The sequence below is a fragment of the Chiloscyllium plagiosum genome, chromosome 5 (genome assembly GCF_004010195.1).
Source record: "Chiloscyllium plagiosum isolate BGI_BamShark_2017 chromosome 5, ASM401019v2, whole genome shotgun sequence".
Taxonomy (NCBI): Eukaryota; Metazoa; Chordata; class Chondrichthyes; order Orectolobiformes; family Hemiscylliidae; genus Chiloscyllium; species Chiloscyllium plagiosum.
Window position 1 is genome coordinate 122,938,035 of NC_057714.1, and position 27,595 is coordinate 122,965,629.

Genomic DNA, 27,595 nt, shown 5'->3' on the forward strand with positions numbered 1-27,595 from the left:
CCTTTTCCTCATCCGTACAGGGAGCAAGAATCTCATATCTGTTGGACAAGGTCAAGGGCTGAGACTCCTGCACTCCTGAACTCAGGCTCCCCCTGTCTGCCTCACTTACAGTCACACTCTGATGTCCCTGATCACTAACTGAATGAATTACTTAATCTCCCAGGTGTGACTGCCTCCTGAAACAAAGCATTCAGGTAACTCTCCCCCTCCCGGATGTGCCGCAGTGTTTGAAGCTCAGATTCCAGATCATCAACTCTGAGCCGGAGTTCTTCCAGCAACCAACACTTGCTGCAGAATGTGGTACTGCCGTTCACAATGGGATCAGCCAGCTCCCACATCATACAGCTACAGCACATCACCTGCCCAGCCATCTCTGCTTAGTTAAACAAAAAACAGATATACCAATAACCAAAATGTCTTGAACATCACACAAATTATCAACTTCAAATTACAGAACTTAACTTTTGCTAAAACTTGTGCAGTTGAGTTCAGTTTCAGTGACAGCCACATATCCTTAACAAATCCATTTTGACTTTTCGAGTTCACCCAATCGACTGTTAATTTTGTCCAGATTCATTATTCCTGGTGACATCTCCACATTGTGATTAAACTATCTGTCTATATTAATCCTTGCACTGTGTCTTCATTGGATTGACCACCACTCTAAGTCTGCATTGTCCAATATATAGTACATAGAACAATACAGCACAGCACAGGCCATTCAGCCCACAATGTTATGCTGAGCATTTATCTTAATTTATAATCGACCTAACCTACACACCCCTCAATTTACTGCCGTCCATGTGCTTGTCCAGCAGTTGCTTAAATGTCCCTAATGTCTCTGACTCCACAATCACCGCTGGCAAAGCATTCCACACATCCACCATTCCCGGTGTAAAGGACCTACCTCTGACATCTCCCCTAAACCTTCCTCCAATCACCTTCAAATTATGACCCCTCGTGACAGCCATTTCTGCCCTGGGGAAAAGTCTCTGGCTATCTACTCTAACCATGCCTCTCATTACCTTGTACACCTCTATCAAGTCACTTCTCTTCCTTCTTCTCTCCGCTGTGAAACATGCAAGCTCACTCAACCTCTCTTCATATGACAAGCCCTCCAATCCAGGCAGCATCCTGGTAAATCTCCTCTGCACTCTCTCTAAAACATCTACACTCTTCCTATAATGAGCCTGTATTCAGCATTCAAATTTGACCTTCCAAAATGAATCACTTCACATTTATCCAGGTTGAACTCCTTCTGTCACTTCTCAGCCCAGCTCTGTATCCTGTCAATGTCTTGTTCTGGTCTGCAACAGCCCTCAACACTATCTACAACACCATCAACCTTCATGTCATCGGCAAACTCACTAACCCTTTCACTTCTTCATCCAAGTCATTTATAAAAATTACAAAGAGCAGAAGCCCAAGAACAGATCCCTGCGGACACCACTGGTCACCGACCTCCAGGCGGAATACTTTCCATCCACTACCAATCGCTGTCTTCTTTTGGCCAGCCAATTCTGTATCCAGACAGCCAAATTTTCCTGTATTCCATACTTCCTAACTTTCTGAGTGAGCCTACTGCGGGCCTTATCAAATGCCTCACTAAAATCCATATACACCACATACACTGCTCGACCTTTGTCAACTTATCTCGTCACATCCTCAAAGAACTCAAAAGGCTTGTGAGGTATGACCTGCCCCTCTCAAAGCAGTGCTGACTATCTTTAATCAAACTATATTCTTCCAAATAGTCATAAATCCTATCTCTCAGAATCCTTTCCAGTTCCTTACCTACCACAAACATAAGACTGACTGATCTGTAATTCCCAGGTATGAGATGGTTTGGATGGAGCCGTTTGGTGTGTTCAGGAGTGTTTTCTATGTGGACAGGCCGACCAGCGGAGAGGCCATTTTGGATTTGGTGCTCAGCAATGAGCCAGGACAGATGTCAGATCTCACGGTGGGAGAACACTTTGGTGAAAGTGACCACAACTGCCTCACATTTACCATAGCTGAAACTTTATTGCTGGAACAGCACAGCAGGTCAGGCAGCATCTAGGGAACAGAAGATTCGACGTTTCGGGCACATGCCCTTCCTCAGGCATGTGCCCGAAACGTCGAATCTTCTGTTCCCGAGATGCTGCCTGACCTGCTGTGCTGTTCCAGCAATAAAGTTTCAGCTTTGATCTCCAGCGTCTGCAGACCTCACTTTCTCCTTACATTTACCATAGCCATGGAGAGGGAAAGGAGCAGTTACCATGGGAAGATATTCAATTGGGGAAAAAGAAATTATGACGCTATCAGACAGGAATTGCGAAGTACAGACTAGGAGCAATTGTTCCACAGAAAGGGCACAACAGACATGTGGAGACTGTTTAAGGAGCAATTGTTGCGAGTGATACACAAATTTGTTCCTCTGAGACAGGTAAGGGGTAAGATTAAGGAGCATTGGATGACATGAATAGAGGAGCTTCTCGTCAAAAGCAAGAAGGCAGCTTACATAAGGTGGAGGAGAGCTTGCTAGAAAGGAACTCAGAAATGGACTGAGGAGAGCCAGGAGGGGCATGAATGGCAAGAAGGATTAGGGAGAACCCAAAGGCATTTTACTCAAATGTGAGGAATAAGACAATGATCAAGGAGATAGTAGGGCAGGTCAGGGATAGCGTAGGGAACTCGTGCATGGAGTCTGAGCAGATAGGGGAAGCCCGAAATGAGTTTTTTGCATTGGTTTTCACTAAGGAAAGGGACCTTGTTGTAAATGAGAACTTCGAGGAGCTGGGAAACAGGCTTGAACAGATCAAAATTGATGAAGTTGATGTGCTGGAAAGTTTGGCAAACATTAAGATTGATAAGTCCCCAGGGCCAGAATCAATTTATCCTAGGCTGCTTCCGGAAGCGAGAAAGGAGGATGCTAAGCCGTTGGCGAGGATCCTTGCTTCCTCAAAGGATTGGAGGGAGGTGAATGTTGTTCCTCTTTTCATGAAGGGGAATAGGGAAATCCGTGGCAATTACAGACCAGTCAGTCTTACATCTGTGGTCAGCAAGGTTTTGGAAAGAATTCCGAGGGATAGGATTTATGACTATTTGGAAAAGCATAGTGTGATTAAAGGAAGTCAGCATGGCTTTGTGAGGGGCAGGTCATACCTAACTAATCTTATTGAGTTCTTTGAGGAAGTGACGAGACAGGTCGACAAAAGTCGAGCAGTGGATGTGGTGTATGTGGACTTCAGCAAGGCATTTGGTAACGTTCCCCATGGTAGGCTCATTCATAAAGTCAGGAGATATGAGATACAGGGAGATTTGGCTATCTGGGTTCAGAATTGTTTGGCAGACAGAAGGCAGAGAGTGGTTGTAGATGGAAAGTATTCTGCCTGGAGGTCAGTGTTGAGTGGGGTCCCGCAGGGCTCTGTTCTTGGGCCTCTGCTCTTTGTAGTTTTTATAAGTGATTTGGATGAGGAGGTTGAGGGGTGGGTTAGTAAATTTGCAGATGACGCAAAGGTTGGAGGTGTCATTGATGGTATCGAGGGCTATTGCAGGCTGCAGCGCGACATAGACAGGATGCAGAGCTGGACTGAAAAATGGCAGATGGGGTTCACTCTGGATAAATGTGAAATGATGCATTTTGGAAGATTGAACTTGAATGCTGAATATAGGATTAAAGACAGGATTCTTGGTGGAGGAACAGAGGGATCTTGGTGTTCAAGTGCATAGATCCCTCAAAGTTGCCACCCAAGTGGATAGGCTTCTTAAGAAAGCATATAGTGTTTTGGCTTTCATCAATAGGGGGATCGAGTTTAAGAGCTGCGAGGTTTTGCTGCAGCTCTAAAAGTCCCTGGTGAGACCACACTTGGAATATTGTGTCCCGTTCTGGTCGCCCTACTAAAGGAAAGATACAGAGGCTTTGGAGAGGGTGCAAAGAAGGTTTACCAGGATGCTGCCTGGACTGGAGGGCTTGCCTTATGTAGAAAGGTTGACTAAGCTCGGACAGTTCTCTCTGGAGAAAAGGAAGAAGAGAGGTGACCTGGTCAAGATAATGAGAGGAATAGATAGAGTCAATAGCAAGAGACTTTTCCCCAGGGCAGGATTGACTGGCATGAGGGGTCATAGTTTTAATATATTAGGAGAAAGGTATAGAGGGGATGTCAGAAAAGTTGTGAATGCTTGGAATGCGTTGCTAGCAGTGGTGGTGGAAACAGAGTCATTAGGGACACTTAAGTGACTGCTGGATATGCACATGAATAGCAGTGAATTGAAGGGTGCATAAATTTGATTATTTTATTTTAGATTATTTTAGATTAGGAATAATCCTCAGCACAACATCACGGGCCGAAGGGCCTGTTCTATGCTGTACTTTTTCTATGTATTTCCCTATTCTCTTTCTTGAACAGAGGAACAACATTTGCCTCCCCCCAATCAGCCGATATTACTCCCGTGGAGAGTGAGGATGCAAAGATCATCTCCAGAGGCGCGGAAATCTCATTCCTCGTTTCCCATAGTAACCTTGGATGTATCTGGTCTGCCCCTGGGGACTTGTCTATCTTGATGTTTCTCAGTATTTCCAGCACATCCACTTCCTAAATAACACCATGGGCGGCATGGTGGTTAGCACTGCTGCCTCACAGCGCCTCCGGGTGCTCTGGTTTCCTCCCACAGTCCAAAGATGTGCAGGTTAGGTGAATTGGCCACGCTAAATTGCCTGTAGTGTTAGGCGAAGGGGTAAATTTAGGGGAATGGGTGTGGGTGGGTTGCGCTTCGGCAGGTCATTGTGGACTTGTTGGGCTGAAGGGCCTGTTTCCACACTGTAAGTATTCTAATCTAATCAATCTGTTTCAGCCTATTAACGTGTCCATGGTGTTCTCACTATCACTCTCTAATGAATACTGAAGCAAAAAACTCATTTAGGGCCTCCCCTACCTCTTCAGACTCCAGGCACAAGTTCCCTCCACTATCCCTGATCAGCCCTACCCTGTCTCTGATCATTCTGTTTATTCAAAGAACAAAGAAAATTTACAGCTCAGGAACAAGCCCTTTGGCCCTTCAAGTCTGAGCCGATCCTAATGTACTGTCTAAACCTATCGGTCAATTCCTAAGCATTTGTATCCCTCTGCTCCCCACCTACTCATACATCTGTCCAGACGCACCTTAAATGAATCTACCGTGCCTGCCTCTACCACCTCTGCTGGCAATGTGTTCCAAATGCCCACCACCCTCTGTATTCCTTATCTAAGTGCGGAATGCCATTGTGTTTTCCCTAATCCTTCCCACCGAGGCTTTTTCATGCACTCTCCTAGCTGTCCTCAGGCCATTTTTAAGTTATGGAGTCATAGCAATGTACAACACGGAAACAGACCCTTCGGTCCAACCCGTCCATGCCGACCAGATATCCCAACCCAATCTAGTCCCACCTGCTAGCACCTGGCCCATATCCCTCCAAACCGTTCCTATTCATATACCCATCCAGGTGCCTTTTAAATGTTGCAATTGTACCAGCCTCCACCACATCCTCTGGCAGCTCTTTCCATACACGTACCACCTTCTGCGTGAAAAAGTTACCCCTTACATCTCTTTTATATCCTTCCCCTCTCACCCTAAACCTATGCCCTCTAGTTCTGGACTCCTCCACTTCAGGGAAGAGACGCTGTCTATTTATTCTATCCATGTCCCTCATGATTTTATAATCTCTATAAGGTCACTTGTTGGGCCGAAGGGCCTGTTTCCACACTGTAAGTAATCTAATCTAATCTAATCGTGGGTGGCACAGTGGTTAGCACTGCTGCCTCACAGCGCCAGAGACCCGGGTTCAATTCCCACCTCAGGCGACTGACAGTGTGTGTAATCTAATCTAATCTAATCTAATCTAATCTAATCTAATGACTGCAGATACTGGAAACCAGATTCTGGATTAGTGGTGCTGGAAGAGCACAGCAGTTCAGGCAGCATCCAAAGAGCAGCGAAATCGACGTTTCGGGCAAAAGCCCTGAAGCTCACCTCGTACCATAATCAGTTAAAATTTGAGAGCCAAAGAATTATCCCAAAAATCACTATTTAAAGTAACAATTGAAATTTTTTTTTAAAATCTAACAGAGAATATTAACTAACAACTATTTACAATTCCTTTTTCCTAAACCTATCTTTTACCTCTCCCTCTACAATACTAGTCCGATTTTTTAAAAATCCCGATTACGATTTACAGAAAAATAATCAGGTTTCATTGGTTTTAATATTATCAAAATACTAAATTCAAACTTAATTGGGGTTTGGTATCTTGGGGCATAATTTAAACTGATTGGCTGAATTTGAATTTGTTTTTGTCTCATGGCAACCCACCTACTCTAGCTGTTTCGACCAAATGTTACCTTGTTCTGGACCTTCTGTGCTTCTCTAAGTCCTTGTGAGCTTTTCAACTGTCTTAAAGGTACAGTACCCCTACACCTTCATAACAATCACAAACAACAGTGGTCCCACCATGGATCCTGTGGAACACCACTGGTCATAGTTCTCCATTTTGAGAAACCCTCTTCTACTACTAATCTCTTACCCAGCCAGTTCTCTATCCATCTAACTAGTACACCCTGGACCCCATGCGATCTCATTTTCTCCATCAGTCTACTATGGGGAACTTTATCAAATGCCTTACTTAAGTCCATGTATTTGACATCTGCAGTCCTTCCCTCATTAATCAACTTTGTCACTTCCTCAAAGAATTCTATTAAGTTGGTAAGACATGACCTTCCCTGCACAAAACCATGTTGCCTATCACTGATAAGGCAATTTTCTTCCAAATGTAAGTAGATCCTATCCCTCAATATCTTCTCCAGCAGGTTCCTTACCACTGACTGTGTTGCTGGAAAAGCGCAGCAGGTCAGGCAGTGTCCAAGGAGCAGGAGAATCAACGTTTCGGACATGAGCCCTTCTTCAGGAACTCTGAAGGGCTCATGCCCGAAACGTCGATTCTCCTGCTCCTTGGATGCTGCCTGACCTGCTGCGCTTTTCCAGCAACACATTTTCAGCTCTGATCTCCAGCATCTGCAGTCCTCACTTTCTCCTTACCACTGACATCAGGCTCACCAGTCTATGATTACCTGGATTATCCCTGCTACTCTTTTTAAACAACAGGACAACATTAACAACTCTCCAGTCCTCTGGGATCTCATCAGTGTTCAAGGATGCTGCAAAGATATCTGTTAAGACCCCAGCTATTTCCTCTATCATTTTCCTCAGTAACCTAGAATCGATCTCACCCGGACCTAGAGACTTGTCTGCCTTAATGCCTTTTAGAATACCCAACACTTTCTCCCTCCTTATGCCGATTTGACCAAGAGTAATCAAACATCTATCCCTAACCTCAACATCTGTCATGTCCCCTCCTTGGTGAATACTGATACAAAGTACTCATTAAGAATCTCATCCATTTTCTCTGACTCCACCCATATCTTTCCTCCTCTGTCCTTGAGTGGTCCAACTCTTTCTGACACCTGCCAAGGTGTCAGAAATCCAATATGGCCTCTCCCCTAGTGGGCCTCTCTGCAGATTGAGTCAGGATCCCTTTCTGGACACACCTGACAAAATCGACTCCATCTAGACTATCTGCACTAAGGAGGTTCCGCTCAATATTGGGGAAGTTGTAGTCATCCATTACAACAACTCTGTTACATCTGTACCTTTCTGAGATCTGCTGTCCAAGCTGTTCTTCCATCTCTCTGCTGCTATTGTGGGGGGGAGGGGGGGTCTATAGAAAACACCCAATAAAGTGACTGCTCCTTTCCTGTTTCTGACTTCCACCCATACTGACTCAGTAGACAAACCCTCCTCAACAACGTCCTTTTCTGTAGCTGTGATGCACTCTCTAATTAACAATGCTACTCCCCCTCCTGTTTTAGCCCCTTCCCTGTTCTTTTTAAAAGATCTAAACCTTGGAACATCCAGCAACTATTCCTGCCTCTGTGAAATCTATGTCTCCATTATGGCCACAACATCGTATCCCCAAGTACTGATCCATGCTCAATTCATCACTCATATTCCTGACACTCTGCATTGAAACAGACATCCTTTAACACATCCTTTTGCTCTATCAACTGTGTCTTCTTCCTCACAGACTCTCTGCATTCTATTTCTGCCCATTCAACAACTACCCTCTCCTTTATCTGTAGCTCAGATTCGCACCCCCCTGCCAAACTAGTTTAAACCCTCCCGAAATGCTCTCGCAAATCTCCCGCCCAGGACATTGAAACCCCTCCAATTTAAGTGCAATCTGTTCTTTATGTACAGGTCCCACCTTCCCCGGAAGGTACCCCAATGATCTATGTATCTGAAGCCCTTCCTCCTGCACCAGCCCTCTAGCCACATGTTTAGCTGCACTTGCCCCCTGTTCCTTGCCTCACTAACATGTGGTACCAGGAGTAATGCTGAGATTACTATCTGCTCGCTCTGCTTTTCAGCTTCCAGCCTAACAGCTTGCAGTACGGAGGTGACATTTTTGTGAAATATGAATCCACAGTTGCATCAAAGCAATTTCTCTACACAGCTAAATAAACTTCATCTTGCATGCAAATTTGCCATTGAAATGGAACAAACAAACAAGCTACTTTTCCTCAATGTATTAGTTGAGGAACCAGCCAGTGGGTTCTGCATTATCTACTGAAAGCCTATGCTTGCTTGTCACATGCATTGGGATTCCTACGGTTCTATGTGCTAAAAGATCAATTTTATTGCCAAACTCATGAATATGGCCCTCATCGTCTGCTCATAGGCTTGAGGCTGTAATAAGGTGTATTAAAGCTATTCTGTGTGATAACACTCTGATCAAATCATCAATCATTCTATTTACAATTCTATATGGAATGAGCTGCCAGAGAAAATGATGGAGACAAAAAAAATACTGCAGATGCTGAATTCCAAAGTAAACCGGCAGGAGACTGGAAGTACACAGCAGCATCAGGAGGTGGGGAAGTCAATGTTTCGGGTATGACTCTTCTTCAGGACTGGGGTTGGAATTAGGAAGAACTGCAGATAAAGTGGGGGAGAGGAAGGACAGGAAAGGTTATGGGTGGGGAGGGGACGGAATGGAGAGGTATGATAGGTGAATACAGACGGTGGGTACGACCTGTTTGGTCGATAGGAGGAATGAATCCTGTTGGTAGCTGGAGGGAAGGGTCGGTTGGATGGATGGAATGGAGGAGGAAGGGTTGGAAAAGGAGTTTGGGGATGGGCAAGAAGGTTACTTGAAATTGGAGAACTCAGTGTTGAGTCCTATCAACTGTGTATGCATCCTAACAGACACTCTGCATTCTATTTCTGCCCATTCAACTATCCTCTCCTCTGATCTGTAGTTCTGGTTCCCATCCCTTGCCAAACTAGTTTAAATCCTCCCGAAATGCTCTAGCAAATCTCCCGCCCAGGACATTGGTGCCTCTCCAGTTTAAGTGCAGCCCATCCTTTATGTACAGGCCCCACCTTCCCCAGGAGATGGGCAGCCCAAGCAGAATATGCTGCGTTGTTCCTCCAATTTGTAATCTGATTCACTGTGGCAACAGAGGAGACCCAATGTGGACATGTTGGAAAGGAAGTGGGAAGGGAAATTGGAAGGGGCAGTGACTGGGAGAGTCAGGCTGGCCTTTGTGGGCCTAGTTGAGATGCTCAGCGGAATGTGCCCTTGGTTTACATTCGGTCTCCCCGATGTAGAGGAGACCACATCAGGAGCACCGGAGACAGGAAATTAGGTTGGAAGAGAGGAAGGTGAGCCTCTGTCTCACCTGGCAGGACTGTTTGGGGCCCTGGATTGAGTGGGGTGGTGGGGGGTGTACCAGCAGGTTTTGCATCTTTTATGGTTGCAGGAGAAGGTACTGGGGGGGGTTCAGGTGTGGTTGGTGGGGCGGATGGCATGAACCAAGAAATGGAGAAGGCAAGTACAATTACAACCTTGAAAAAGACATTTGGACAGGTATTTGGATCGGAAAGGTTTAGAGGTATATGGGTCGAAAAGTGTGGCACTGGAAAAGTAGGTCAGGCAGCATCCTGGGAGCACAAGAATCAATGTTTTGGGCATAATGAGAGGTGGACATAATGAGGGAGTCACGGAGGGATTGGTCCGTGAGGACCAGTTCAGCCAATCGAATGAATGCGTCAGTGAAGGGGTACTGGTTGGGTCAGCGGGAGAGTAAGAAACAGAGAGCTTGGAGGCCATTGCCATGGCGGATGGACGTGTATCCAGTGCATCTCCTCCATTTCCAGCACTTCCGCCCTTGAACCCTACCCCTCCAACCGCAACAAGGATAGACCCATCCCTGTCCCAGTCCTCATCTTCCACCCCACCAATCTCTGGATACAATGCATCATCTCTGGCCACCTACAGTGAGACGCCACTACCAGAGATATATTTCCCTTCCCACCCCTAGCAGCATTCCGCATTGTATCCAGAGATTGGTGGGGTGGAAGATGAGGACTGGGACAGGGATGGGTCTATCCTTGTTGCGGTTGGAGGGGTAGGGTTCAAGGGCGGAAGTGCTGGAAATGGAGGAGATGCACTGGATACACGTCCATCCGCCATGGCAATGGCCTCCAAGCTCTCTGTTTCTTACTCTCCCGCTGACCCAACCAGTACCCCTGCACTGACGCATTCATTCGATTGGCTGAACTGGTCCTCATCCTCAACAATGTCTCTTTTGCATCCTCCCACTGGACCCCAGCACAGCTCCTTCAAGGATACAGACATGTAGGCTATAAGTGTCTATAATGGGGGAATCCATATCAAACACGACCTTCTAATCACTGTAACGACCATATCCTTTTATTTTTCTTTATTTTGGATTGTGGACCAAAATGGGAAAAACTGGTGTGAACCATAGACTGTTGAAAGAGTTGCTGCACTTTCAAAACACTGGAGCTCATTGTGAGTTGTGTTTACATTGCTGCTTTGTTCAAGCAGCAGAGGAAGATGTTTGAGACCAAACCTAATCATGGGCGTGTGTTCAGTAGGCTTCACTCATAAACAGCCTACTAATTTGGTTTCTTCAGTTTGGATCATCAAAGCCAGGAGACATCTGCATTAAAAATATCTTTTAATGATTCCTGCGCAGGCAGACGGCTTGGGTGTGAATAATACAGAAGAGTAAGAGACAGCATCTGTCTTAGCCTTTCTGTAGTGAAGTAAGGCAGAACTGAAAGGTATCTGATCTCTCCCAACATTTGCTATTTCTACTGCTAACCTGCAGCCAGCTGACACTTCTATGGATGTGCAGTCCTTATACACGTCCATACCATACAAGGATGGCCTCCAGGCCCTCCACTTCTTCCTCTCCGACAGACCCATTCAGGCCCCCTCCACCAATACCCTCCTCCGCCTCACCAAACTGATCCTCACCCTCAATAACTTTTCCTTTAACTCCTCCCATTTCCTCCAAATCCACGGGGTGGCCATGGGCACCTGGATGGGCCCCAGCTACGCCTGCCTCTTTGTCAGCTATGTCAAACAGTACCTACACTTCCTTCACCCAGGCTGAACTGGAGCAGTTCATCGACTTTGCCCACAACTTGCACCCCACCCTCAAATTCACTCCATTTCAGACACCTCCCTCCCCTTCTCGACCTCACCATTTCCATCTCCGGTGACAGTCTACAGACGATGTTTACTACAAACCTACACACTCCCATAACTACCTAGACCATCTCCTCCCACCCAGTATCCTCATAGTCATAGAATCATAGTGATGTACAGCATGGAAACAGACCCTTCAGTCTATTTAACGTCCCGGCCTCCACTGCGCTCCATGGCAATGAATTCCACAGGCCCATCACTCAGGCTGAAGAAATGTCTCCTCACTTCCACTCTAAGTTGATCCCCTCTAATTCTAAGGCTATGCCCACTGGTCCTAGTATCCTGCCTAACAGAAACAAATTCCCACCGTACACCTTTCTAAGCCATGCATTATCCTGTAAGTTTCTATTAAATCTCCCCTCAATCTTCTAAACTGTAATGAATACAATCCCAGGATCCTCAGCCGCTCATTGTATGTTAGGCCTACCATTCCAAGGATCATCCGTGTGAATCTCCGCTGGACACGCTCCAGTGTTAGTGCGTCCTTCCTGAGGTGTGGGTCCCAAAACTGGACACAGTACTCCAAATGGGGCCTAACTAAAGCTTTATAAATTCTCAACAGCACATAACTGTTTTTACATTCCAAGCCTCTTGAGATAAATGACAAGTTTTTACATTCCAAGCCTCTTGAGATAAATGACAACGTTGCATTTGCTTTCTTAATCACGGACTCAACCTGCAAGTTAACCTTTAGAGAATCCTGGACTAGCACTCCCAGATCTCTTTGTACTTTGGCTTTATGAATTTTCTCACCATTTATTCTTTTTTCCAAAGTGCAAGACCTCTCATTTGCTCATGTTGAATTTCAGCCATTTCCTGGACCACTCTCCTAAACTGTCTAAATCTTCCTGCAGCCTCCCCACATCCTCAGTACTACCTGCCTGTCTGCCTAACTTTGTATCATCGGCGAACTTCACCAGAATGTCCCCAGTCCCTTCATCCAGATCATTAATGTATAAAGTGAACAGCTGCAGCCCCAATACTGAACCTTGCGGGACACCGCTTGTCACCAGCTGCCATTCCAGAAAAGAACCTTTCATCCCAACTCTCTGCCTTCTGTCAGACAGCCAATCCCCAATCCATGCCAGCAGCTCACCTCGAACACCATGGGCCCTCACCTTACTCAGAAGCCTCCCGTAAATCACCTTATCAAAGGCCTTTTGGAAGTCTTGATAGATAACATCCACTAAATGGGTCTAACCTACTTGTTACCTCTTCAAAGAATTCTAATAGGTTTGTCAGGCATGACCTCCCCTTACTAAATCCATGCTGATTTGTTCTAATCCAACCCAGCACTTCCAAGAATTTAGAAATCTCATCCTTAACGATGGATTCTGGAATTTTACCTACAACCAAGGTTAGGTTAATTGGCCTATATAAGTTTCCATCTTTTGTCTTGATTCTTTCTTGAACAAGGGGGTTACAACAACGATTTTCCAATCATCTGGGACTTTCCCTGATTCTAGTGATTTTTGAAAGATCTCAACCAACGCCTCCGCTATTTCCTCAGCCACCTCCCTCAGAACTCTAGGATGTAGCCCATTGGGGCCAGGAGATTTATCAATTTTTAGACCTTTTAGCTTTTCTAGCACTTTCTCTTTCTACCATACTCAACTTTGCTCCTGACTCTCTTTAATTGTTGGGATATTACTCATGTCTTCCACGGTGAAGACTAACACAAAGTATCTATTACGTTCTTCAGCTATTTCCGAATCTCCCATCACTCACCTTCCTGCATCAATTTGGAGCAGCCCAATTTCCACTTTTGCTTCTCGTTTGTTTCTTATGTATTGAAATAAACTTTTACTATCATTTCTAATAGTACTGGCTAGCTTACCATCATATTTGATCCTCTCATTCCTTATTTCTCTCTTTGTTATCCTCTGTTTGTTTTTGTAGTCCTCCCAATCTTCTGATATCCCAGTGCTCTTGGCCACTTTATAGGCTCTCTCTTTCTTTATGATACATTTCCTGACTTCCTTTGTCAGCCATGGCTGTCTAATCACCCCCCCTCCCCCAGATAATCTTTCTTTTCTTTGGGATGAACCCCTGTACTGTGTCCTCAATTACACCCAGAAACTTGTGCCATTGTTGCTCTACTGTCTTCCCCAGTAGGCTCTGCTTCCAGTCAATTTTCGTCAGTTCCTCTCTCAGGCCCCTGTAATTACCTTTATTTAACTGTAACACCATTAAATCAGATGTTGCCTTCTCTCTTTCAAACCGCGGAGTGAACTCTACCATAGTGTTCAGGGATATATAGGCTAGGTGCATTAGATAGGGGAAGTCCAGAGTAATCGGTGTAGGGGAATGGGTCTGGGTGGTTGATGTGGACTTGTTGGGCCAAATGGCCTATTTCCACACTGTAGAAATTCTAATACTAATGGAAACAAGTTCTCCACGTCCATTCTATCCAGGTCTCTCAGTATTCTGTAAGTTTCAACAAGTTCTCGAGTCCTCAGCTGCTCCTCATACGACAAGCCCTCCATCTCTGGAATCATTATTTGGAATCTCCTCCGGACCCCTCCTTATTGCTCAAGCCGCAAAAGCAACCTCAGGTGGAAGCAAAGATTCAGTACATGACAGGAAATCACTTGACTGAATCTCGTCAAATCAGTTGCCTTTCTCTAATGATATTAGTTCCTAAACATGATCTGTCAACTAGATTCCGCATAGATGACAAAAGTAAATGCATTAAGCAAAACAGATTCTTATTTAATAGCTTGGTTTACAGATAGCATCAATAATAAAGAATAAGATAATGTCACTCCTAAGATTGCTTTACTGGAAGGGTATTGACAATTTAACAATGCTTTCATATTAGGTACCATTCAGGTGAAGAGAAATCAGCATCACGACACTATTGTATCAGTGTTGTGGTTCTGTTCGCCGAGCTGGGAATTTGTGTTGCAGACGTTTCGTCCCCTGTCTAGGTGACATCCTCAGTGCTTGGGAGCCTCCTGTGAAGCGCTTCTGTGAGGTTTCCTCCAGCATTTATAGTGGTTTGTCTCTGCCGCTTCCGGTTGTCAGTTCCAGCTGTCCGCTGCAGTGACCGGTATATTGCGTCCAGCTCGATGTGTTTATTGATAGAATCTGTGGATGAGTGCCATGCCTCTACGAATTCCCTGGCTGTTCTCTGTTTGGCTTGTCCTAAAATAGTTGTGTTGTCCCAGTCGAACTCATGTTGCTCGTCATCTGCGTGTGTGACTACTAAGGATAGCTGGCTGTGTCGTTTCGTGGCTAGCTGGTGTTCATGGATATGGATCGTTAGTGGTCTTCCTGTTTGTTCTATGTAGTGTTTTGTGCAGTCCTTGCATGGGATTTTGTACACTACATTGGTTTTGCTCATGCTGGGTATTGGGTCCTTAGTTTTGGTGAGTTGTTGTCTGAGAGTGGCTGTTGGTTTGTATGCTGTTATGAGTCCTAGTGTTCGCAGTAGTCTGGCTGTCAGTTCAGAAATGCTCTTGATGTACCACTATAAATGCCGGAGGAAACACCACAGAAGCGCTTCACAGGAGGCTCCCAAGCACTGAGGATGTCACCTAGACAGGGGACGAAACGTCTGCAACAAAAACTTCCAGCTCGGCGAACAGAACCACAGCACATCCATTATTGTTAATAAATACCTATTCCCACTTTTTGTTTGAGGTAGGGAACCTCCGCAATCAATCAAGACTCTTGTGAAAGGTTCCTCAAATGCTGGAATAGGTATTAAAGGTGCAGGTTTTATTACTGCCTGTGGTTTTCCGATTAGTTGATATATATGACACGTCTGGCAAAATTCAACTACATCTTTGTGTAGTCCAGGCCAGTAAAAATGTCTTTGTATTTTAGCCTGTGTTTTCCTCACCCCTAAATGACCTCCAAGTGGTAGTTCATGTGCCACTCGCAACACCTCCTTTCTATACCCGACTGGCAAAACAATTTGATGAATCTCTACCCATTTCTCATCTGCTTGAATGTGTGATGGTCTCCATTTCCTCATTAAGACATCACTTGTTAGGTAATAACACACAGGGATGCACTCACTGTCCTTCCATGTATATGTCTTTTGATACAACTGCTTTAAGTTCTCATCTATCTGTTACAACTCAATGAGTTTTGCAGAGGTAAAGATATTTGCATGTTTACTATTTGCACCTGCTCTGTCCCACTTATCTGATCAAAAAAAAGTCTCTGATAATGCTACTTCAGCTTCCTTACCTGTGCCTTTTGATCTCTCCTGCTTCAGCTTGTTACTCTTTGATCTCGTTACTATACAATCAGGGAAGATTCTTAGATTAAACATCCTGCATTTCTTCAGTTGCCTGCATCTTCACTGGCTTTTCAACTAGAGTAGGCAGCATGCCTACCGGTGAATCAGCTGTATCATTTCGAAGGACAAACTGTATTCCTGGTATTGAGAGTTTTGTCCAACAATCCTGCCACAAATTCTCCACTCCTCTCTGGACTCTCTCGCCTCACTTTACATAACTGAGCACTTTTTGTCTCACCATGATATCCTGTTACCAGTACCTTCTCTGGCAATAGTCGCTCAGGAGTACATATCTCCTCATCCTTTAGCATTACAGACTGACAGGATCCAGTGTCCCTTAATATTGTAACCTCCTTACCTACTACTCCTGGCCTATGTGAATAAACTTTACCCTTACATGTATTTTTTTAAGTAGATCTGGCACTTCTTCCTTAATCAACGTCTGATCAGCTTGTGCACTTTAGTGCAGCTTTCTAGCTTCCACTGTGCTTTCTGTTACCATTCCAACAAACCTTCCAGGCTTGTCCTGTTTTCCTACATCTGGCTTTCTCCCAGCTCACCACTTTGATTTTGTCTGGCTCACTTTATTACAATGAAAACACCGGAGCTTTTTACCTTCTTTGTCCCCTTCAAGGATTTCCTTTATACCCTGCGGTAAATTATCCTTATGATTTTCACTGTGATCGATCTTTCCTTTTCCATGTGAGGATTTCTCTTTGCCCAATTTCTATCCCTCATGGACTGAAATTGATTCTGGAAGCCAAGCTGAGTTTTATTGACCAGCTCATAACCATCAGCCCCTTCAGCTGCTAACCTTGCCGTTTTAACTCTCTGCTCTTCCACACTAAGCACACCTTCAGCCTTTATCGCCAACCCATAAACTAACTTCCCTTTCTAAGTGTCAGTTTCTTAAGTTCAATCTCTCTCTCTTCCCTCTCCTGCTAATAATCGTAACTTAAACTGTTTCATTTCTGCTGCCCTTTCCTTATCGCTCGCCTCTAACTCGAGCTGCTTCATTTGCAATTGAATTCTTGCCATCTCTATCAATCCTGATGGATTTTCCAGCAAGTTTAAATGCTGCACTACGGCTGTAAATCTCTCTCCTTTCCTTACAGAAGGAAGCAGCTCCAACCCTAGCTTGTCTGCTAATTCCTGCAGCTTGGCCTTAACCACCTTTTGCAAAACTACCAAGTTCACCTCGTCCACCTCCAGAAAACCTTTGGCGACTGAAAGAGCCATTACTATCCCAAGCTTTGTCTACCCAACCAAACCAACACCCGAAATAAAGACACTAGCACCTACCACTTGCTGTTTAAAATCCCACAAAGAGCTCCCAATCTGTTATGGACTAGGGCTGACCACTCAAAACGTTCTTCAGCAGGCAGCCCAGACAGTAACTTTGTTATTTGTTTCAGCAAGCATACAGTGAAAATTACCCGGATTAAGTTAGCTAAGTTGACTACTGGGTTTTAAAACAGACAAAAATTTATTCACAAAATTAAGGAATGTAACACAAAGAACAAAATAAAGAACATCTACAGAAATCAATCTATCCAAACGAAATGTAATTATGCTGTTTCGAATATGCACAACAATCCCAATAAACAAACCCCTTAAACATAGTAAAAATGAAACAGAGGCTTACAGATCGAAGTTAGAAGGGCAGAAGGAGGGAGAGTCTAGCAGCCTATTTCCACACAGCCCACTGCTACACTGAACTGCTCAGCTCGAGAGCTGGCCATGCCCCCTTGACTTATATAGGTTACTTCTAAAACATAAAACCTAAAGTCTCATTTGTTTACATTAAACAAAAAGCCTCTCAGTGAACCCTTTTATCTCTGTGTCAAACCAGTCAATTCGGAGCCTGGACTGGTTTACAACCCCTCTGAAAAAAACACGGACACAGTATCCTTGAGAAAAGGAACAGGTTTTAGAAAAAGGGAGCAGCTTTGTGACAGATCCCTTCAGCTTTCAGGAGATCAATCATAACTTGTCATGAGAAAGGCATGCTCACAGTCCAATCTCTGCCAATACCTGTTCATTCACAAAGAACAGTTACATCCGAAACTGAATTATGCTAACAGCAAACATACTTTGGGTAGAGAGGGAAGCGTCAGGGGCATAATCACTTTTTAGCAATACAGCAGTGTATCATCACCCTGAGCAGAATCTCAGTTGACTGAATTTTCTCAACGCAATTTATATGAACACAACGCATCCAGTTGCTAACAACTGACATCTTAATAAATTATGATTTCAAACCATGATTCCCTGAGGGATTGTACAAAGGGCGGGGCTCTTCAGACAGTCTACGTGTTTGTCAGTACTTATAGGAAATCCCTGGCTGAGAAATGATTTGTAGGAATTGCTGTGTAAGAACATAAGAAATTGCGGGAGCAAGACATTTATTCCCTTAAACCTGCCCTGTATTCCAGAAGATCATGGCTGGTTTGTCCAGGCCTCAACATCTCTTTCATGCCAGTTCCTTATAGTCTTTAAATCCTGAATAACCCTTGTGGAGGCGAGATCATTGAAAATCTCACCCTTTCCTCTTTAAATATTTTTAAGTGATCTAGATTTCACTGCTCCCTGCAGCAAAGGATTAGAGATATTCACTACATTCAGAGACAAAATTCCTTCACATCCCAGCTTTGAATTAATATCCTGCAGTTTGAGATTCCCCAAGTGATTGAAACAACTTATCAACATCTACCCTGTCAAGGCCCCTCAACATTTTAAATGTTTCAAGATAATCCTCATTCTTATAAACTTTAATGAATAATGGCGTAACCAATTTACCCATTCTTGATATCTCAACCTCTTCCAGGGGGTTGGGAATCAAAACTGTATTTTGAGTATACAGGAGGTTGAGAGTAGTGAGGTCAGAACTAAGGTTTCAAGGTCACAAGAGGGCACTGGCAAGCTACTTCAACACCAGGAACATCCGGAATAAGGTGGGTGAACTTGCAGCATGGGTTGATATCTGGGATTTCGATGTTGTGGCCATTTCAGAGACATGGATAGAGCGGGGATAGGAATGGTTATTACAGGTTCTGGGATTTAGATGTTTCAGTAAAACAAACAAAATGATAAAAGAGGGGGTGGTGTGGCATTGTTAGTCATGGACACTATTACAGTTGCGGAAAGGATGTTTAAGGACTTGTCTACTGAGATTAGAAACAGGAAAGGAGAGGTTATTCTGTTGGGATTTTTCTACAGGCCTCCAAATAGTTCCAGAGATGTAGAGGATAGGATAGCAAAGATGATCCTTGATAGGAGCGAGAGTGACAGGGCAGTTGTTGTGGGGGACTTTAACTTTCCAAATATAGACTGGGAATACTATAGTTCAAGTACTTTAGATGGGTGAGTTTTTGTCCAATGTGTACAGGAGGGTTTCCTGACACAGTATGTAGACAGGCCGTCAAGGGGTGAGGCCACTTAGATTTGGTACTGGGTGATGAACCAGACCAGGTGTTAGATTTGGAGGTAGGTGAGTACTTGTGATAGTGACCACAATTTGGTTATGTTTATTTTAGTGATGGAAAGGGATAGGTATATACTGCAGGGCAAGAGTTATAGCCTGGGGAAAGGCAATTACAATGTGATTAGACAAGATTTAGGATGCATAGGATGGGGAAAGAAACTGCAGGGGATGGGCACAATTGAAACCACCTGATGAAGGAGCAGCACTCCAAAAGCTAGTGCTTCCAAACAAACCTGTTGGGCTGTAACCTGGTATTGTGAGATTTTTAACTTTGTACATCCCAGTTCAACACTGGCACCTCCAAATCATGACAGAGTAATCATATCACCAATTCCTGTTAATTTGATACTGATGGTTTTGTTCGAGGGAACGCTGTGTACCAAAGAAATTGGGTCCACTCTCTGACATTTCAAAAACAGTGTAATGAAATTTTCAAAATCCAGAGACAAGCTCTGTCAAGCTAGCACTCTGATAGTCCTGCATTGGACTCCAAACCTGTTGAATAGACAGAACTGATTCCATGGCCAGCCAATTCAAGAGGCAAGTCTCAACAATTGACCCAGCCAAATTCATCAAATCTAGAGGATGTGTATGCTTTCACTAGAACATTCACTGACATTGCATGAACACAAAACCTTCACATAAAGCCTCACATTTAACTCTCAATTAGGGGACTGTCATGTCATATCAGATTCACTTGAGCTTTGATTCACAAGATGAAGTACCAATATCTATACTAGCAACCATCCAGCTGCTCAAACTTGAAAACAGCTCCTCCTGAGCTTCATAGTCAACCGGATGAAAAGATTCTTACATGCATGTGACTCAGATTCACTTGGCATTTCTTGACCATGTCCAGAAAGTGATGAGACAACAGTTCATCCAATAGGAGGTAGACAGGAACCCCACGACTTGCAGCCTCCAGCACCTCAGCAAACAGATCAAGATCAGTGAAAATATCCATTACAATTGCGATAACCTGCAGTCGGGTTGGGAGGGTGGGGTGGAGGGAGAGGGGGATAAATCAAAACAAAACATCAGTACAACATTCGAAAAAGGCCAATTTTGACGATATTAGGCAAGAACTTTCAAAAGCTGACTGGGGGCAGATGTTCGCAGGTAAAGGGACGGCCCTTTGTGTGGAGCCACAGAAAATGGGGGAGATACTAAATAAGTATTTTGCACAGTATTTACTGTGGAAAAGGATATGGAAGATATAGGCTGTAGGGAAATAGATGGTGACATCTTGCAAAAATGTCCATATATCACAGGAGGAAGTGCTGGATGTCTTGAAACGCATAAAAGAGGAAAAATCCTCAGGACCTGATCAGGTGTACCCTAGAACTCTCTGGGAAGCTAGGGAAGTGATTGCTGGGCCTCTTGCTGAGATATTTGTATCATCGATAGTCACATGGGAGGTGCCAGAAGACTGGAGGTTGGCTAACATGGTGCCACTGTTTAAGAAGGGTGGTAAGGACAAGCCAGGGAACTATCGGCCAGTGAGCCTGATGTCGGTAGTGGGCAAGTTGTTGGAGGAAATCCTGAGGGACAGAATGTACACGTATTTGGAAAGGCAAGGACTGATTAGGGATAATCAACATGGCTTTGTGCATGGGAAATCATGTCTCACAAACTTGATTGAGTTTCTTGAGGAAGTAACAAAGAGGATTGATCAGGGCAGAGCAGTAGATGTGATCTACGTGGACTTCGGTAAGGCGTTCGACAAGGTTCCCCATGGGAGACTGATTAGCAAGGCTCGATCTCATGGAATACAAGCAGAACTAGCCATTTGGATACAGAAGTGGCTCAAAAGGTAGAAGAATGAGGGTGGTGGAGGGTTGTTTTTCAGACTGGAGGCCTGTGACCAGTGGAATGCCACAAGGATCGGTGTTGGGTCCCCTACTTTTTGTCATTTACATAAATGATTTGGATGTGAGGATAAGAGGTCCAGTTAGTAAGTTTGCAGATGACACCAAAATTGGAGGTGTATTGGCCAGCAAAGAAGGTTACCTCAGATTACAACAGGATCTTGACCAGATGGGCCAATGGGCTGAGAAGTGGCAGATGAAGTTTAATTCAGATAAATGCGAGGTGCTGCATTTTGGGAAAGAAAATCTTAGAAGGACTTATACACTTAATGGTAAGGTCCTAGGGAGTGTTGCTGAACAAAGAGACCTTGGAGTGGAGGTTCATCACTCCTTGAAAGTGGAGTCGTAGGCAGATAGGATAGTGAAGAAGGCGTTTGATATCTTTCCTTTATTGGTCAGAGTACTGAGTACAGGAGTTGGGAGGTCATGTTGCAGCTGTACAGGACATTGATTAGGCCACTGTGGGAATATTGTGTGCAATTCTGGTCCCCTACCAATTGGAAAGATGTTGTGAAAGTTGAAAGGGTTCAGAAAAGATTTACAAGGATGTTGCCAGGGTTAGAGCATTTGAGCTATAGGGAGAGGCTGAACAGGCTGGGGCTGTTTTCCCTGGAACGTTGGAGGCTGAGGGGTGACCTTATAGAGGTTTACAAAATTATGAGGGCATGGATAGGGTAAGTAGGCAAAGTCTTTTCCCTAGGGTCAGGGAGTCCAGAACTAGAGGGCATAGGTTTAGGGTGAGATGGGAAAGATATAAATGGGACTTAAGGGGCAATTTTTTTCACGCAGAGGGTGGTGAATGTATGGAATGAGGGACTAGATTGGGTTGGGATATCTGGTCAGCATGGACGGGTTGGACCCAAGGGTCTGTTTCCATGCTGTACATCTCTATGACTGTATTCCACAGCAGGATGTTGACAAAACCACAGTTCTGGTTGGTGAAGGGTTAAATTGTACAACAGACTGAATAAACACAAAAAAACAGAGGATTGCAAATGTTCAACCGTATTCATTTCTGGTCTCCCTGGTATAGAAAGGATATTGTGAAACTTGAAAATATTCAGAAAAGATTTACAAGGATGTTGCCAGGATTGGAGGATTTGAGCTATAGGGAGATGTTAATAAGCTGGGACCGTTTTTTTCTAAAGCATCAGGGGCTAAGGGGTGACCTTATAGAGGTTTAATGATGAGGGGCATGGATAGGGTGAATAGCCATCGTCTTTTTCCTCAGGCAGGGGAATCCAAAACTCGAGGCCATAGGTTTAACGTGAAAGGGGAAAGATTCAAAAGGGACCGATAGGACAACTTTTTCATGCAGAGAGTGGTTCGTGCATGGAATGAGCTGCCAGAGGAAGTGGGGGAGGACTGTACAATTATATCATTTAAAAAGGCAACTGATTGGCTATATGAATAGGACAGCGTTAGAGGGTCATGGGCCAAATGCTGGCAAAAGGGACTAGATTAATTTAGGATATCTGTGTCAGATCAAAGGGTCTGTTTCTGTGCTGTACAGCTCTATGACTCCAAGTAAGGAGATAGCGATGAACACAGCAACATCCTGGCAGTCAGTTAAACAGCAGGGTGTGGAACAATTTCAGAGAATTCACTTTGGGAGAAGTCTGAAGAAGCAGCCCATTTGGCTCACCAAGTCTGTTCTACCACTGAATGAGATCAGGGTAACCAGGGTAGTCAGGGATAGAATTAAAGTGTAAAAAAAAAGCACGTACAATGTGGCAAAGATTCGTGTTAAGTCAAAGGATTGGAAAAATTTCAAAGGAAATAGGGGTCTAAAAGTATGAAGCTATATAAGACACTAGTCACACCACAGCTGAATACTGTGAAGCATTCTGGGATCCTCATCTAAGGAAAAATGTACTAGCGTTGGAATAGTCCAGAAACTTTTCACAAGGTTGATCCCTGGTATAGAGGGATTTTCTTATGAGGGGAGGGTAAGCATTTAGAGTACATAGTACATAGAGTATAATTCTAATACTCTTTGACAAGTAGACCCTGTACACATTGAAGAAGAATAGAAGAATAAGGCAATCTGCTTGAAACATACAAGATTCTGGGGGACGTAGCGAAGTAGATGTAGAAAGATTATGGGAAATTCTGGATCAGTGGTGCTGGAAGAGCACAGCAATTCAGGCAGCATCCGAATAGCTTCGAAATCGATGTTTCGGGCAAAAGCCCTTCATCATGGGAAAGTCCAGGACCAAAGGGTATAATCTCCGAATAAGTAATCCCACAGAGATGAGGAGGAATTTCTTCTCTCAGAGGGTAGTGAAACTGTGGAATTCTTTGTCACAGAGGGTTGTGGACGTTGGGTCGTTAATTATATTCAAGGCTGAGATAGACATTTTTAAATGAGTTATGGAATCAAGGGTTATGGGAATAAGGCAAGGCAGGGAAGTGGATTTGAGGATCATCAGATTAGCCATGACTTCTTTGATGGGCAGAGCAGACTCGATGGGCTGAATGGCCTACTTCTCCTCTGTCTTATGGTCAGCAAAATGAAGGAATGTTTAACTGACTGTTCAACTGATGGCAATGATACCAGTACACTTCAAAATAGCGGCTGTAACATTCAGCTCTCTCTGCATAATTCAGAGACTGATCCATTTTTTCCATTTTTTTTAAAACAATTTTTTGTCCTTTTGGAATCCCCTTTTATTTCTAATCTTGATGGATGTATGTGCCATTACTTTTTCTTCTCACTAATTTTAAAAAATAAACTCACTCTTTTTCCTGAAGAAGGGCTAATGCCCGAAACGTCGATTCTCCTGTTCCCTAGATGCTGTCTGACCTGCTGCGCTTCTCCAGCAACACATTTCCATCTCACTCTTTTTTAACTCAAGAAAGCCTGGTTAAATTGCATCCGTGTAAAACGCCTGTTTATTTAGGTCGACAAGGAAAAGTATCCATAGATATATGGAAAATAGGAGTCAGAACAGACCATTAGGTCATCAAGCCTGTGCTGCCATTCTATACAATCATGATGATGACCATCCAATTCAGTAGCCTGTTCCTGCTTTCTCCCCAAGTCCTTTGTTCTCTTTCGCCTGACTCTAACTCCTTTTTGAAAATATTCAATGTTTTGTCCTCAAACAAAATGGGTAATCTCACATTTATCCATTTAAACTGTATCTGCCAATCACCCACTCGCTCAACTTGTCCACATCTCACAGCCATCTCTGGATCCTCCTTTCAGCTCAATCTCCCATTCAGTTTTGTGTTATCTGCAAACTTGGAGATGTTACATTTAGCTCCCCCATACAAACCATTAATATATATTGTGAATAGCTGGAGTCCAAATACTGATCCCTGCAGTACCCAACTAGTCACTGGCTGCTATTTGGAAAAAGACCATTTATTCTTGTTCGTTCTTGTCTTCCAGAATCAAAATATATATTTAATTGATCTGCCATTCTTTGTTCCCCATTAGCACTGCTGCCTCACAGCGCCTGAGACCCGGGTTCAATTCCCGCCTCAGGCGACTGACTGTGTGAAGTTTGCAAATTCTCCCCGTGTCTGCGTGGGTTTCCTCTGGGTGCTCCGGTTTCCTCCCACAGTCCAAAGATGTGCAGGGTCAGGTGAATTGGCCATGCTAAATTGCCCGTAGTGTTAGGTAAGGGATAAATGTAGGGGTATGGGTGGGTTGCGCTTCGGCGGGTCGGTGTGGACTTGTTGGGCCGAAGGGCCTGTTTCCACACTGTAAGTAATCTAATCTAATCTAATCTAATCACTTTCTCTGTAACAAAAATAGTAATTGCTGGAGAAACTCAGCAAGTCTGGCAGCATCTGTGGGAAGAAAGTTAATATTTTGAGTCCAGTGACGCTTCATCAGAACTTTCCCTGTTTCTTACTGCATTCATTCTGTGCTCCTATATTTGTCCTAACTAATCTTTTCTCTTCACATACTGATAGAAGGTTTTACAATCAGTTTGCATGTTCCCCATAAGCTTACTCTTGCACTCTGATTTTCCCTCTCATAATCAATCCCTTTATCAATGCCTCACCAATCACAGAGATCCATTTTTAAATTAACCTTGTTGCAACCAACCAAGTAATTGTGCCAATAAAGCAGGGAAGCCAGTTCATCCATCCTCATCCAATGGCTTAATTATTTGGATATTTGGAGCTGTAATGAATTGGGGAATTTCACCTAAGAATTATCACACTGACTAACAAAAATGCTGTGATAAAGTTGTAAAGGGTTCGAAAAAGGATTTTGAAATTTGAGTTTGTAAAAGGATTTACTAAATTATATGATAGACTTGTTGGCAAAATTATAGCCAATTAGACGAAAGGACAAGTGACAAAATGGATCTATAATTGTATATGGACAGCTAATTGTACAAACATTGTTTGGTTTAAATTAGAGGCAATGGTGTGGCACACTAGTGAAAGGGCAGTGACCAATTAGATTGCTCTCTCACAGCCAGTCAGTATCTGCATGTTGCACTGAATAACAACCTCCTGCTTTGCATTAATTTAAATTCTAAAGGCCAGTTAATACCATAATGCATGATTGTTAAAAAAAAGTTCATGAGAAGTTTCTAGGTTTCAGTGTGCAAACTACTTTCTCAATGGCTCAGAGAGAATTCGTATGGATGAATCAGGCTCCAGATATTACCTTGTTATGTAATTGTCCTTATTCAGGTCATGAATCTCCTTACCTGGGTAGCTGATCTGATAAGTCTCCTGAATTCCTCCTTGATGCTGAGCGTGTCAGGCGCTGGTGGATGCACAAAAATAGTAACATCAGAGGGTCCCCTGCACATGTGAATATTCGGCCAGCCTAGATCCAGTGCTGGCGCAGCAATGTCAGTTTGAACTGGCCAATAGGTGCCTGATGAGTCCGATTCATCATAGTCGCCTCCAACAAACTGAAGCTCATCCAAAGGTACCAGAGGTTTCTTCAGGTGCTTATTAATGTGCTCAATCTCAGTGCTGCTGAGAAAATCCACCTCTTTCTCTTCTGCCAGGAAATGGTAGTAAGCATCGATTCCCTCCTCAGCGAGGATATCAACAGCAATGCGGTAATACTCCTTATAGTGAGGTGGGACATAACTGGGATCATTATCTACATCACCCAAAGTCGAACACTGAGAACGGTGTGCCATGTCACAATCACTGCTGCTGCAACCTGCATATACAAATCGGTATTAATCACACAGAGCTGAAACAGTAACACTTACTGAAACATTGCTGCCTTTCTTTGTCATTAATTTAGACATAGGGTGAGAGGGCTGAGAGCTCTAACAGAAAATAGGAGATTTTGGACATCATTATGAATCCTAAAGGAAACCATAAGTGTATTATATTAGGATAGAGAAATGAACAAACAACTAAAAGCATTTTAATTAAAATAAGAGTTGGATATGTTGATTCTGGAAGGAGATCACCATCCCTGCAGAGAGGTTTGTGAATGCTGTTGGGGCAAATATAAACCAGATTTTCAGAGGGATCATTGCTAGCTCAACACTCCACATTATAGGGTATTCAGATGAGATAGAGGGGATGGAAGAGGAAGGAGGTGTTACAATATTGATCAAAGGATGAATTCTCACTACCTTGGATGATCATCAAAAGAAGCCATGTGGGCAGAAGGCAGAAATTATTTTTATTCATTCATCAGATATGGGAGCCACTGGCTAGGCCAGCAGTTTTAGTCCAAAGGACAATTAGGAGTCAGTATTGTTGTGGGTCTGGAGTCACATGTAGGCCAGATGACGTTCCCTAAAGGACATCAATGAACCAAATGGGTTTTTCGAACCATTGATTCATGGCCTTCAGACTTTTAATTCCAGATTTTATTCAAATTTTATTCCATCTGTCATGGCAGGATTCAAACCCATCCCAGAACATTGCCTGAGTCTCTGGATTAACAGTCAAATGATAATACCACGAGGCCATCACCTCCCCTAAACGCTGTGGATAGACAGTGGTTGTTTTCCTTAGAGCAGGCAAGACTGAGATGGGTCTTACTAGAGGTATGTAAGATTATAAGGGGCAGAGATAGGCAGAATAGGAAAGTACTTTTTCTGTTTGTAGAGAGATCAGTAACAAGGGGCATAGAATTAAGGTATGAGGTAGAAGGCTGCGATTAGAAGTGCAAGTTTTTTTCATCCAGAAGATGTTGGGAGTTTGGAACTTACTGCTGCAAGGGTGGTTGGGTCAGAAATTCTAGTGAACATTGAAGCAGAATTTACACATTCGCTTGTTTTGCCAAAGCCTCCAGGGATCACAAAATAGGTTTGGTGTTAATTAGATTTTTGATGAGCAGCAGCGAAGTAATGGCTTCCTTCTATGCTGCAAATATTTAGGAAACTAAGAATCACAATTGCTGACATAGGATTTATGTAGGTAGTGCAGTAGGCATGGTGTATGTG

The 27,595-nt window shown here is 43.8% G+C and overlaps 1 protein-coding gene across 1 annotated transcript in view; it reads right to left on the reverse strand.

The window, feature by feature from the left end:
* Positions 1-26,346, reverse strand: part of LOC122550216 (protein FAM83H-like) — a 76,229-nt gene extending 49,883 nt beyond the window's left edge. The window contains exons 1-2 of the mRNA XM_043690975.1: positions 25,880-26,346; positions 20,147-20,311 (exon numbers count right to left, since the gene is read on the reverse strand). Of these exons, the coding sequence (XP_043546910.1) occupies positions 20,147-20,311; positions 25,880-26,326 (612 nt within the window). The 5' untranslated portion in view covers positions 26,327-26,346. The remainder of the gene's footprint in view (positions 1-20,146; positions 20,312-25,879) is intronic.
* Positions 26,347-27,595: the final 1,249 nt, after the last annotated feature.